A 15,501-nucleotide genomic window follows, 5' to 3' on the forward strand; every position below is an offset into this window, starting at 1 on the left:
GCAAATTAAAGCAGTGAGATACCACTAAATTCCTTTTAGAATGGCTGAAATCCAAAACTTGGGCAACACCAAATGCTGACTAAGATGAATTCTCAGTCTCATTGCTGTGAGAATGCAAAAAGACACAGCCCCTTTGCAAGACAGTTTGACAGTTTCAACAAAAACAAAATATACTCTATGACTCAGTCGTCACACTCTTTGGTATTTACCCAAATGAGTTGAAAAGATGTCCACAAAAAAAACCTTTGTAGCTGCTTTATATGTCATTGAGAAACTTAGAAGCAACCAAGATATCCTCTAATAGATGAATCGATAAACAATTATATTACATCCATACAACAAATTATTATTCAGCAGTAAAAATAAATGAGATATGAAACTATGAAAAGACATGGAGGGCCTGACCAGGTGGTGGCACAGTGGATAGAGGCCTGGTATGCTGAGGACTCAGGTTCAAAACCCCAAGCTCACCAGCTTAAGCACAGGCTCACTGGCTTGAGCCAAAAGGTCACTGAGCAAGAGGTCACTGGCTCAGCTGGCACATATCAGAAAGCAATCAATGAACAACTAAGATGCCACAAGTATAAGTTGATGTTTCTCATTTCTCTCCCTTCCTGTCTGTCCCTGTTTGTCCATCTCTCTCCCTCCCTTTCTCTCTCTCTCATTAAAAAAAAAAAAGACATGGAGGAAATTTAAATGTATATTGCTAAGTAAAAGAAAGACTATATGATCCCAAATATATGACATTCTTGAAAAGACATTATAGACACAAGGAAAAGATTAGTGGTTGCCAGGGATTCAGGTAGATGGAGAGAGAGAGATGAATAGGTACAACATGGGATTTTCAGGGCACTAAAATTATTCTGTATCATACTGTAATGTGGGTACATGACATTATGTGCATTTGTCAAAACCCATACAATTGTACAACACAAAAATTGAACCCTGTGTAAACTTTGGACTATACTTAATAATAATGTATCAATATTAATACTAATGCCAAATGATAACAGAAAAAACTTTGGATAGGGGATTTGGGGGAATACTATGTATACGGAAACTCTAATTTCTGCTCAATTTTTCTATAAACCTAAACTGCTCTAAAAACTAAAATCCATTAATGAAGCAACATCAAGATTAAATTATAGTCTATAAAAAGTAGAACACAAAATTAGCTTTTGTCTTGTTGATTAGGCTATAGAATCTAATACAATTTAGAGAATGAGAAGGGAAGAAGAGAATAAAGTTTGACTCAAGATGAAAGGGAATACATTTTTTCTTTTTTAAAATTTTTTATTGAATTTATTGGGATGACATTGGTTCACAAAACCATACATTTCAAGTACACAACTCAACAAACCACCATCTGTCCAATCCCTTTGTTTCCGTCTAGTTCCCCCCCTCTGCTTCCCCTCTGACAGCTGTCAGTATGTTGGTTTTTTTATTACACCTTACTTTCAATATTATTTTGTATTGGTTTCAACACAGTGGTTAGACAAGCATTTACTTTACAAAATGTTGCCCCTGATATTACCAGTACCCACCTGGCATCATACATAGTTACTGCAATATTATGACTATGCTGCACTATTATTTATTCCCTATGCTGTATTTGATATCCCCATGACTATTTTTTAACTGCCAATTTGTACTTAATCCTTTCACCCAGTCCCCCAACCTCCTTCCCTCTGACAACCACCAGTCTGTTCTCTTCATCTATGATTCAATTTTGTTCATTTATTTTGTTCTTTAGATTATGCATGTAAGTGAAATTATATGGCATCGGTCTTTCTCAGACTGATCTACAGAGCATAATACCCTATAACTCCATCCATACAGTCATAAGTGATGATTTCATTCTTTTTTATGGCTAGTAATAGTCCACTGGATATATGTACCACAGCTTTTTTTCATTCACCTACTGATTGGCATTTGGGTTGCTTTCATAGCTTGGCTATGGTAAATAACTCTGCAGTGAACATAGAGGTGAATGTATTCTTTTAAATTTAGGTTTTGGGTTTCTTTGGATAAATACTCAGTAGTGGAATTGCTGGATCATAAGACAGTCCATTTTTAATTTTCTGAAGAATCTCCATACTGTTTTGCATAATTGACTGCACCAGTCTGCATTCCCACCAACAGTGCATAAGGGTTCCCTTTTCTCCACACACTCACCAACACTTGTTGTTTGTGTATTTACTGGTGACAGCCATTCTGGCAGGTGAGGTGATATCTCATTGTGCTTTTAATTTGCATTTCTCTGATGATTAGTGATGTGGAGCATCTTTACATATGACTATTGGCCATCTGTATGTCCTTTTGGTGAAGAGTTTATTCAGGTCCTCTGCCCACTTTTTAACTGGATTTTTTGTGTGTGTTGAGTAGTATGAGATCTTTATGAATTTTTCATATTAGCCCCTTATCAGATGTATCATTGATAAATGTGTTTTCCCATCAGTGTATTGTCCTTTCATTTTGTCCATGGTTTCCTTTGCTATGCAAAAACATTTTCATTTGAAGTAGTCCCATTTGTTTATTTTTTATTTTGTTTCTGAAAGAGGGTAGTTTTCCAGAAAAAAAGAGAGAGTACACAAGTGAAACAGAACAATATTGAGAGGAGATCTATACCAATGGAGCTCAAGGACCAAAGCAGCTGCTATGGGAAAAGATACTTAGGAGCTTGAAAAAGGTTTTACACCATGTTGTGCGATGTAACCCTGTCCTATGCTTCCCTTAAAAATCAAGCATAAAATTTCTACTATTATATTTTATTTGGGGGGGAACATTTTTGTTGTTGGAGGATGTGTTCCACTGGCATATAAGTAGGCACAGAGACTTGTTTGTCCATGATAATGCATCATGGACCAGAATCACTCTTTCACCTTAAACTAATTAAAAATGGATAAAAAATAAATGAAACAGCAATGTTCAGATATTCAAAAACAGAAAGTTCAAGGAAATTATCCCTGACAGAGGAAAAAGGTTTATGATGATCACCCCAGATTACCGCCTGGAATTTCTAGGCCACAGAATAAGGAAGAGGAACACAAGAAGAGTCTGCTTGAGTTCAGAGAGAAAGTTTAGTTTTAACGGCCAGGGGAGAAGATAACTGCACAGACTGGGAGCAAGCAAGTCAGCTTGAGAGATGTGCCAAGGTTTAATGTAGACAGAGGCTTTCAGTCTCCTCTTCTATTCTCCCTAAACAGTGATCTCTTGGATCAAAAGTCTATTCAGACCTAGAAGTACTGTAGAATGCATATCTCTCCTTCTTTAAAACATGGCAACATTAGGGTTTAAAGCTAATGTTGAAAGAGGACAGGATCCCCACCAATTTCTTCCAACCAAATCTTATTTTCCCATTTCTAAACTGTATTCCATCATATATATTACATGATTGTTACAAAATTCTTTCCATTATTAAGATATAAGCAAGGTAATTTCTTCTTGTTGACAAATAGAAGTTTAAAATATTAGTTCTAGTGTCTTTGACGACAGCTGAGCATGTACCAGAATTAGTGTTTATGAGATGATCTGTAATTAATAGTAACAAAATCTACAAATGATCTCTTTAACTTTGTTACTACTCCACCTTAAGGCCTGCCACCCCTGCAACATTTCAAAAGCATGTTCTAATCACAGCTAAAAATCCTCCATTCCAAGTAATGACATGATCCTCCTCACAAATGAGTCTATTTTGGGTAACATGTAGCCTTAATTAGGAATGTTAATGGTTGCTTGATAGCCAGCTCAATTGTATAACTCCAAAAATCAATAATCTATGTTGCACTTAATAATTATTACTTTAAATTATAGAAAATTTTAGAAATTGATGCACTCAACACAATGATGCTTAAATGACTAGAAACTTACTTGGCCCAGTTACATCTGTAAATCCTTCAGGTGCATGGGTTTTTATGAATTCTGAAATAAGAGTGAATTTTTTATAAGTTTCAAATATCAATTATATGTATCAATCAAGTTTAAATTTTATAATTTTTATTTTAATAGCTCACTCAAGAAAAAAAAACCCACAGTAGATCTCCAACATACAGAATAGATCCTCCCAATTGGCAACAATAGTAATATCTGAAAGAATGTACAACAGAGTGATGTGAGCTTATTTTTTCAATAAAACTTGTTTTCCTCTTATGTTCTCTTAGTTAATGTTAGCATCATCTAATCTCCCTTCCTTTCATATCCAATCACCAAGTTTTTCCAGTTTTACCAGATATATATTACTCAAATCTGCCCCTCCTTTTTTACTTGTGCTCTAATATCAGTGCTTACTGAACATATCATATAAGATACAGAAATAACTTCTCTTTCCTACTCCCAGACCTCAAATCTAGCTTCCACAATGTGGTCAGAATGATCTTTAAAATTAAATACAACAATGTCAGTTCCCTACAAAAAAAAATCTTCAATGATTCTATATTTAGATAGATGATAGATGATAGATAGATGATAGATAATAAATGATAGATGACAGATGATAGAGAGATAATAGATAGATAGATCATAGATGATAGATGACACATGATAGATGATAGATAGATGATTGATAGATAGATAGACAGATAATAGAGAAGATAATAGAAGATAATAGACAGATAATAGACAGAAGATAGAGAGATGATAGATGACACATGATAGATAGATGATAGATGATAGATAGATAGATGATAGATGACAGATGATAAATAGATGATAGGTAGATAGATAGATAGATAGATAGATAGATAGATAGATAGATAAGAGATAGATAGATAGATAGATAGATAGATAGATAGATAGATAGATAATAGAAAGTTCCTTAGCACAGCAGCATCCAATCCCTCTGACTAGGCTCTCTCCTACCTTATCTCTACCTAATTGTTTTACAGTCCAATACCACTCCAGTTGTAATTCCCCATTCATGCTGTTTGTTCATGCTATATCTTATTCTTAAAGTACCAAATATCTCCCTTCTTCACTTAATTAAGTCCTATTTATGTTTTAAGTTTGTATAAAATCTTTCCAACTCCCTCAAAATGAACAAATTGTCTCTTTTCTGTAGACTCACTGCAAATTACACAAACATTTATTATGCATTACACTATGAAAAATTATTTATCATGTGTATGTGCCCTTAGTATGCTGTGGGTCTTATGGAGGTAAAAACCAAATTTTATTCATTTTATACACTCCCAGAATCTGCAATATAAGAAGAATTTATATTAAAAATATAAAACTCGTTATTAAATATTTTTTAATTAAATTTATTTAGGTGACAGTGGTTAATGAAATTACAGAGGTTTAAAGTGAACAATTCTGTAGTACATCATTCGTATTATGTGCTTGCCACCCAAATTCAAAGCTACTTCTGTCACCATGTACAAGGTGTCAACACTCTGTACCCTTTACTACCTCCCTCCCAATTCCCTTTCTCTCTGGTAACATCTTTTTTTTTTCTTTGAATCTTTTCTTTTTTTATTTAGAAATTAAATTTAATGGGGTGACATTGAATAATAAGAGTGCATAGTTACAGGCAGACATCTCTATAACATTAGAACTGTTATTGTGTTGTGTGCTCATTACCCAAAGTCAAATCATTTTCCATTACTGTATATTTGTCCCTTTTTCTGGTAACATCTTTTTTAATTTACTATTATATAATTTTATGGTTATAAACTTTTAAATGATGTCTCAAAATATTAATGTATTTCAGAAACTTTACAATGGCAAACATATATAAAATATCACCTTCAATTTTCTCCTGTACTTTTTCATAACTTTGCACTGTTTCTAGTGGAGTTTCACCAATTCTGTTAAAATGTCAACAAATAAAATATACTTATTATCAAAGAATAAGATTCTTAAATAAGAACTAGAATATATGCTCTAGACAGTTTGTAAAATAAAATTTAACAGGTTCTTTAACCTTTATTCACAGACAATAAAGTAAGTTATTAGCAAGCAAATAAGGATAAAAGTCAAACTATGTAATTCTATGAATTCTATATATTTCATGTATACAGTTAGGCATACCAACAACATTAACAGCAAAAATAGCAAAAGTAAATAGGATAGAGGCATGAGATTTCTTTTTATCAATGTATTATTAATAGTATATGCATTAAGAGCACAAGTTCTAGACCTGTAGTGGCGTAGTGGATAAAGCGTCGACCTGGAAATGCTGAGGTCGCCGGTTCGAAACCCTGGGCTTGCCTGGTCAAGGCACATATGGGAGTTGATGCTTCCTGCTCCTCCCTCCCTTCTCTCTCTGCCTCTCTCCTCTCTCTCTCCTTTCTAAAATGAATAAATTTAAATAATTAAAAAAAAGACTGATATTAAAGTCCTAATTTTAAAAAAAAGAGCACAAGTTCTAGAGTCAGATACTTGGCTCAAAACCTGTTTTATCCATTTACTAATATGTGACCTTGGATGCTTAAGCTGCTTAATCTCTCTGAGCTTCAGTTTCTTTATCTATTAAAACTAAGGTATTATAGTACCTATCTCATAAAGCACTTGTGAAGATCAAAGGATACATGTAAAGTTATGAGAAAAATACCTAGCATACATCAAACAATTAAATTTCAGGTGTTAATATTAACATATGATTAGAAACTACTTTCATACCTCACAACAGAGTTCACAGGAATAACTCTGAACCTCTGAACTAAGGTTGTATTATACAACCCCTGCTGAAACCAACTCATGTGCCACTCCCTTCAACCCTGTCAGTCTAGTCATTGACAGATGGAGCCATCAATAAACTAACTGTAAAATAAACAGTAGCCCATCCCAATTATAGGTATGTTTTATTTTAACACTATAAAATTAAAATGTTTAAAGCAAAAAAAAAGTTTATAAATGTAAACTTTACTTAGATAAGTTACTTTGCCAGATATGAAGATAATAGAATTATACAGGAACAAATAAAAAATATTCTTGTTCATGAAATGGAATAATTAACATTGTTAAAATGTCCATACTACCCCAAGTGATCTACAGATTCAATGTAATCTCTATCAAAATTCCAATGGCACTTTTCACAGAAATAGGAAAACAATTCTAAAATTCATATGGAACCAGAAAACAATCTGAATAGCCAATGATATCTTCAGAAAGAAGAACAAAGCTGGAGGAATCATACTTCCTGATTTCAAACTATAGTACATAATCAATACATTGTGGTACTGGCATAAAAATAGGCACAGAGACCAATGGAAAAGAAAGAAGAGCCCTCATTTATGTGGTCAATTCATCTTTGACAAGGATGCCAAGAATATACAGTGGAGAAAGGATAGTGTCTTCAATAAATAGTGCTGGGGAAACAGGATACCTACATGGAAAAGAATGAAGTAGAACCATCATCTTATATCACACAGAAAAATGAATTCAAAACCTAAGTGTAAGATCTAAACCCATAAAACTCCTAAATAAGCCTGACCTGTGGTGGCGCAGTGGATAAAGCCTCAACCTGGAAACACTGAGGTTGCCGGTTGAAAACCCTGGCTTGCCTGGTCAAGGCACATATGGAAGTTGATGCTTCCTGCTCCTCCCCCTACTCTCTCTCTTTCTCTCTCTCTCTCTCTCCTCCCCTCTCTCCTCTCTAAAATGAATAAATAAATAAATAAGAAATTAAAAATATATATAAAAAAACATGGGGGAAAACCCCTTGAAATTGGTATTAGCAGTGATATTTTGGATATTACACCAAAATCACATCCAACAAAAGCAAAAATAAACAAATGGGATTGCATCAAACATGAATGTTTCTGTCCAGAAAAGAAAATATCAACAGAATGAAATTACAACCTAGAGAATAAGAGAAAATGTGTGCAGACATATATCTGATAAGGGATTGATACCCAAAACATATAAGTAATTCATACAAATCAATAGCAAAAACTAAATAATCCAATTTTTAATATGAGCTATTTTTAATGCCTAAGGCTAACGCTTGGCCCAACTAAGCTATGCTCAGTGCCTGGGGCCAACACTCAAACCAGTTGAGCTACTGGCAGCAGGAGGGGAAGAATGAGAGAAGGAGGGTGGAGAAGCAGATGGTGACTTCTCTTGTGTGCCCTGACCAGAAACTGAACCCAGGATGTCCACACACCAGGCCAACCTTCTATCCACTGAGCCACTGGTGAGGGCCCCTGTCTTGTTTTTAATTCTATTAACTCATATTTTACTTACTTAGGCTTAGCTAGCATGATGTGCAAGGAGGGTGTGGATCTTTCTTGAAGGCGAGCTTTCAGTTCTTCAAGTTTCTGCAGATGCTTTACCACTCGTTCAATGCTAAAAGTGACTGTTTTGTCAGGGGCTGGAAGCTCTGCTTCTGAAAAACTTTGATCTTTACTCACCTAACACAATAAAGTTAACAAGGTACTTAGGCAATACCCATTTTGATCTTTCTCCTCAAAGAAATTTAATTGTTTCATTTATCATATCTAAATAATGTTATATTATTCTTATTTATAGCTATAATAAAATACTATATTTTACAAATATACTGATATGAACAATTACCCAGCAACAGAAATATAGCTAAGTGTCGAATTTTACATGTCAAAACACAAATCCAATCTTCTGTTTATTATTTTAGCATATAATAATTTTAAGCAAATGCAATAACAATTGTAGCAGCATTAAACACAATTCCAAGTATCTACAAAAGAATTTAAAGTAATTGCTGCCTCAGAATCCATTCTAAGAATACTTACTGTGATAAAATATGGAAAGACAGTAACTTTCTCAAAGACTAATACCTTCTACTGCTAATTCCCAGAAGTTAATATATGATAGAAAGGTCCACAGAGTTGGCACTCCTCAGTCAGCATAGGGAAGATTGAGACCCACTTGGCTGTTGCAAGCCTTTTGGAATAGACCAAGCTACAAAGTAATGAGCTGTCAGGAGAATCAGCAAAGTCCTCTGTATAAGATGGCATACCTTAATTGGTATATTCTAGGCAATGACTCTATTTAAAGAATGTTCAGCAAGAATGAGTGCCCAAAATACCACAATGAAAGAAACCTAGAAACAGCCAATATGTAGAGACATGAACAAGAAAAGTAATAATTGAGGTCATAAAGTTTTGACAGGACCTAGCAAAGAGAAAAGTAAGTCTTCACTAGTCAATTCTATTATTGGAACTTTAAAACAGACTTCATTTTAGAAATGGTTGTTTGGACTAGGATTAGGATATAAACAATACATGTAAAATATGCTGAGCAATGTATCCTAAGCCTGAGATTGGGGATGCAGAAAAGGTGGAAGAAAAGCAAGAAATATATGAACACTCTATGGACCAAAGGCAAGATCCCAAAGAAGAGGATTCCAATCATGAATTGAGACTAAAAGTGCTGCAGCAATCAGCTACAGTTATCAATTTGTTGCTTCTCATCTAAAATCCATTCTTCATTGTCCTGTTTATAATGAAATATTTCACTCTTGATAGGTGGCATGATGTTAACCTTTGTCATTAAGAGAGTCCTATACAGTGGTGGGGTTCAAATAATTTAAAAACCAGTTCTCTGCCCTAATGACTGCTTTAAGTATAAAAAAATGATATACCAAAAGGTAATGTATTGTATTATTTCATGCATTTAGTACTTAAATAAGAACAATAAAAGAGGTACCCAAAACTAGATGATCTTATAACAAAGAGTTTTAAAATATTAATAAAAAATACTAAATAATACCACAAAAGAAACAACAAAACTGTTATTTAAAATATTTCCATATTGCTTCTTGATTGGCATCCTACCTTCCTATTTTTCTCCCCTATGGATGGAATGAACATTACTACAGGTGCTTAGAATACGCTGTTGTGCAGATGAACGTTAAAAAAAAATGTAAGGAATGTAAATTTGTGATTTTCACATTTGGTGTCTGCCCAGGCACCTACCTTACAGAGAACCCTGATTCCAAGTGCCCTTTTAACAACCAGTTTGCAACCCTGGCCAGTTGGTTTAGAAGTAGAGCATTGGCCTGGCATGTGGAAGTCCTGAGTTCAATTCCCAGTCAGGGCACCTTCAATTCCCAGGAAAAGCAACCTTCTGCCTCTCCACTCCTCCCCCTTCTATCTTTTTCTCTCTCTCCCCCTCCCACAGCTATGGCTCAAATGGTTCGAGCAAAATGTCCCCAGGCACTGAGGATGGCTCTATGGCCTCACCTCAGGCACTAAAATAGCTTGGTTGCAGAGGAACGGAACAGCAGCTCCATATGGGCAGAGCATCCCCAGTAGGGGATTTGCTAAGTGGATCCCGGTTGGGGTGCATACAAAAGTCTGTCTCTCTGCCTCTCTGCCTCACACTTAATAATAAAAAATTTAAAAAAATAAACAACGGTTCGCCAAACTCAACAAAAAATTAGGTATTTGTTCTTGCTGAACCTATGTGAACTGGCTGAATCCCACCACTGGTCTTATATACTAGAAGAAAAAAATAGCTTTTATTTCTATAGCAGTTTTGTTATCTCTCTCTGCTTAACTCTAGGAGTATATAGCGAGTAATGCTCACCTCCAGCAAGTTTCAACAGGACCACCCCCATGGGTGGCTCCTGGCAAGGTTGCTGGCATGGCACATTCTCATGAGAAGCTTCTCCAAGAACTGCTTATCAAAACCCATTAGTGGCCCTGGCCGGTTGGCTCAATGGTGGAGCATTGGCCTGGCGTGCAGAAGTCCCGGGTTCGATTCCCGGCCAGGGCACACAGGAGAAGCACCCATCTGCTTCTCTACCCTTCTCCTTCCTCTCTGTCTCTCTTTCCCCTCCCGCAGACGAGGCTCCATTGGAGCAAAGATGGCTCGGGCGCTGGGGATGGCTCCTTGGCCTCTGCCCCAGGCGCTAGAGTGGCTCTGGTCACAACAGAGCGATGCCCCGGAGGGGCAAAGCATCGCCCCCTGGTGGGCGTGCCAGGTGGATCCCGGTTGGGCACATGCGGGAGTCTGTCTGACTGTCTTTCCCCGTTTCCAGCTTCAGAAAAATACAAAAAAAAACACAAAACATTATTCCAATAAAAACAACAATATTATCTTAAATGATAATGTGTATCCTTTAAGGGAGCTTCTTAAATGGGCTGATTTTTAACAAAAATACACACACAAAAAATTTTAATTTATTGATAGTAAGTCTGATTTGGAGCTCTGTAACAGGTATCTTAGGTGCTATTTAAACATGATCCATCAATTATACTTTAAGAAACACTCCTTGAAAGGCAGAAGATAATGCAAACACTTAAGACAATATATCATATACACCAAATAAAGAAAATATCAAGTAGCTATGGGTTTAAACACTGAAAAACTTGGAATCCCAATCAGAAGTTTAGTTGTATAGTGAATATTCCTTTGGTGAATGTGAACGCATAAATCAGGATTTGGGGCATACTGGATGTGACAGATATTGGCACAAAGTATAAGCAGTAGTTACAGAGTAAAGTAGATGCATTTGACAGCTATTTAAGACATAAAATCAAATGGATGCAGGGATAGATTAAATGTCATGGATAGATAGAATCAAGTTATCAAGGTAAATTACCACATTTCTGATTACTCAACTTGATAGATCTTACTACCACTCATTGAGATAGGTAATACCAGAAAAGGAATCAGTTAAGCAGTAAGAGAAATTCATGTTTACTCATGGGTTTGAGGTAGAATAATCTTGTAGGTAATTTAAACACAAGTCTAGAATTCAGGGGATGGTTTTGGGCAAGAGGTGTATATTTCTAATTAAAAAGGTAATACTTGAGTTTAAAAAATAAGATGAGATTATCTAAGAAGAAAAGTTTGAGGTATTGAATAAAAAAGAAAAAATAGGCCCTGGCCAGTTGGCTCAGTGGTAGAGTGTCGGCCTGGCATGCAGGAGTCCTAGGTTTGATTCCTGGCCAGGGCACATAGGAGAAGCACCCATCTACTTCTCCACACCTCCCCCTCTCCTTCCTCTCTGTCTCTCTCTTCCTCTCCCATAGCTAAGGCTCCATTGGAGCAAAGTTGGCCCGGGCGCTGAGGATGGCTTCATGGCCTCTGCCTCAGGCACTAGAATGGCTCTGGCTGCAACAGAGCAACACCCCAGATGGGCAGAGCATTGCCCCCTGGTGGGCATGCCGGGTGGATCCCGGTCGGGCGCATGCGGGAGTCTGTCTGACTGCCTCCCCATTTCCAGCTTCGGAAAAATACAAAAAAAAAAAGAAAAGAAAAAAGAAAAGGAAGACATAGGATGAAATCTTGAGGCACTCCAACATTTAATGATAAAGAAGGTAACTCTAAAACAAAGACAGTCAAAGAAATTTTAAAAAAGAAAGAAAAAAGAAAAAAAGAAAAAGAAAAATAGCCAGGAGAGCACAGTTCACAAAAGTCAAAGAAATCCTGTTTTAAAAAATAAGGAAGTAAGCCCTTCAATAGAAGACTGGATAAAGAAGATGTGGCACATATACACTATGGAATACTACTCAGCCATGAGAAATGATGACATCAGATCATTTACAACAAAATGGTGGGATCTTGATAACATTAAACATTATTTAACATACGGAGTGAAATAAATAAATCAGAAAAAGCCAAGAACTGCATTATTCCATATGTAGGTGGGACATAAAAATGAGATTAAGAGACATTGACAAGAGTGTGGTGGTTACGGAGGGGAGGAGGGAGAGGGGAAGGGGGAGGGGGAGGGGCACAAAGAAAACTAGATAGAAGGTGACGGAGGACAATCTGACTTTGGGTGATGGGTATGCAACAGAATTGATCGACAAGATAACCTGGACATGTTTTCTTTGAACATATGTACCCTGATTTATTGATGTCACCCTAGTAAAATTAATTTTAAAAAATAAAAAATTTAAAATTTAAAAAATAAAAAAAGGAAGTGATCAATAATGTTAACTGTAGCTGAATAAAGATAAGTTCCTGTTAAATTAAGCAACATATAAATTGAAGAGAATTATACAGAATGTTTTCTCTGTTATGGGGACAGAATCTAATCTGGGTAGGCTGAAAATGCTTTGACAGAAGAACATAGTACTATGTAGTAAATTGATATTTAAAAAATTATCTCTGAACCTGTAAATTATAGTCCTCAACTGAATTCTTAAGGTTTTGTACACAATTCATAAGCAACTTTAATCTTTTTAGTTCATATTCCTACTTTGGCTCTTTCAAGGAAAGAATGCCTAGATTAATTTCTTCAGTAGGTTCCAGTTCATCAATTGATTAACACGTTTTTTAAGACCACCAAATTACAAAATACACAAGAATAAACTCGAACTGGATTAAAGACTTAAATGTAAGTTGCAATACTATAAAAATCTTAGAAGAAAACAGGCAGTAATATCTCTGACACTCTCGTAGCATTATTTTGAGATATATCTCTTTGGACAAGGAAAAAAATAAATAAGACCATATCAAACTAAAAAGCTTTTACACAGCAAAAGGAAATCATCAACCAAATGAAAAGGGAACTCATGAATGGAAGAACATATTCACCAATGATATATCTGGAAAGGAGTTAATATCCAAAATAATTTATAAAGAACTCATACTACTCAGCACACACACATACACAAATCCAATTTAAAAATGGCAAGAGGACCTGAATAGACATGTCTCCAAAAAGGACATATAAGTGCCCAACAGACCTATAAAAAGATGCTTAACGGCACTTAAAGAGAAATTCAAATTAAAATCACAAGAAGATAACTACTCACATCTATCAGAATGACTATCATCAGTAAATCCACAAAAGGCAGATGTGGATAAGGATGTAACGAAAAGGGAACCCTTGTGCACTGCTGATGGGACTGCAGACTGGTACAGCCAATGTAAAAGGCAGTATGGAGGTTCCTTTAAAAATTTAAAACAGGTCTGCCTAGGACTCTATGCACTTCTAGGGATTTAGCCAAAGAAACTGTAATGCAGGAGGTCCAGACCCAGAAAATGGATCTGGTGTTGATGTGAGATCAAAAAAAAACACAAAAAGGACCAGATGAAGTGGACATAGCCTTTATTACTTACACACAGGGGCAGGACCAATGGCAGCTGGTTGGTGAAAGTTCGGTGCCCCACAAAGTGGAGGGAGAGGTTTAAATAGCTAAGCCTTGGGTAGTTACTCAAGCAAAACTTTTTGTCTACATGCAAGCAAGCATGTGAGCAGGGTGTAGGAGAAAGGGTGCATGCCTGTTCTGCATTGCCTCTCCTTGATACTATCTGGTGATTCAGTTCCATTGTGCTTAGTAAAACCTTAGTTTCAGCTTGACTAACCTTTATCTCATTGACAGAGATCAGAATCTGTGACCATTGCACCACATGGCTGGGTAAGGAGAAAGGCCATGTCTAGTATGTATCCTACAGAAACCCAGGACAGTAATTCTAAAGAATATATGTACCTCTATTTCATTAAAGCATTGTTTACAATAGCCAAGCTATGGAAGCCACCCAAGTGCCCATCACTGGGCCACAAAAAATGAAATCTTACTATTTTCAGCAGCATGGACGGATCTAGAGGGTATTATGCTTAGTGAAATCAGTCAGTCAGATAAAGACAAATGATATGATTTCACTTATATGTGAAATCTCATGAGAAAAATAAACTGACAAAATAGAAATAGTGACATCAATCATGGAACAGATAGACAGTTGTCAGAGTAGAAGGTGGTGTGGGGGCTAGATAAAAGAAGGTGAAGGGCTTAAGCAAAAAAATAAATAAATAAAATATAAATATAAATATATACACACACACACACACACACACACACACACACACACATATATATCACATAAACACAGACAACAGTGTGGTGATAGCCAGAGGGAGAGGGAGATAAGGGCAAGTGATGGTGGGCAATGGGAAAAGGGGGAGAACAGGGACAGAAAGAGACTTTGCTTGGGGTGATGAACACACAATGCAGTGTGCAGATGATGTTTTCTTCAGTTGTATACTTGAAACCTATATGATTTTCTCATGTCACTACAATAAATTCAATTTTAAAAAGGAAAAAAATTCAAATAGTTTCATCATTCCTAAACTATCTGCAAAGTTTTTCTTCCTTCTCTTTTATAAATCTTGGTTATTGTATTGATTCCCTGGCAATAATCTAATAAATATTACCCTCATGTGAGTAATTATGCATACAAAGTAGTTTTTATTCTTTTTTATTAAGTTTGGGGGGTAACATTGATAATGTTATATAGGTTTCAAGTATACATTTTAACCATACATGATCTGTATATTGCATTGTGAGCCCACCACTCAAAGTTAGATCATCTCCCATCACCATATATATATATATATATATATATATATATATATATATATATGTTTGGCCCCCTTTACCACCCCAACCCTTCTTATCTCTGGTAATCATAATACAATTGCATGGTTTCAATGAGTTTCTGATTTATATCTCACATATGAGTGAAATTATACAGTCCTTAGCTTTTTCTGACTGACTTATTTCATTTAGTATGGTATTTTCAAGGTCCATCCACATTGTTGCAAATGATAGTATTTCATCT

At 35.8% G+C, this 15,501-nt stretch overlaps 1 protein-coding gene across 1 annotated transcript in view; it reads right to left on the minus strand.

Annotated features, from left to right (window-relative positions):
* Positions 1–15,501, minus strand: part of CCDC7 (coiled-coil domain containing 7) — a 219,111-nt gene that overhangs the window by 129,437 nt on the left and 74,173 nt on the right. Inside the window, exon 6 of the mRNA XM_066386556.1 lies at positions 8,185–8,351. Coding sequence (XP_066242653.1) covers positions 8,185–8,351 — 167 coding nt within the window. The remainder of the gene's footprint in view (positions 1–8,184; positions 8,352–15,501) is intronic.

The sequence above is a fragment of the Saccopteryx leptura genome, chromosome 5 (genome assembly GCF_036850995.1).
Source record: "Saccopteryx leptura isolate mSacLep1 chromosome 5, mSacLep1_pri_phased_curated, whole genome shotgun sequence".
Taxonomy (NCBI): domain Eukaryota; kingdom Metazoa; phylum Chordata; class Mammalia; order Chiroptera; family Emballonuridae; genus Saccopteryx; species Saccopteryx leptura.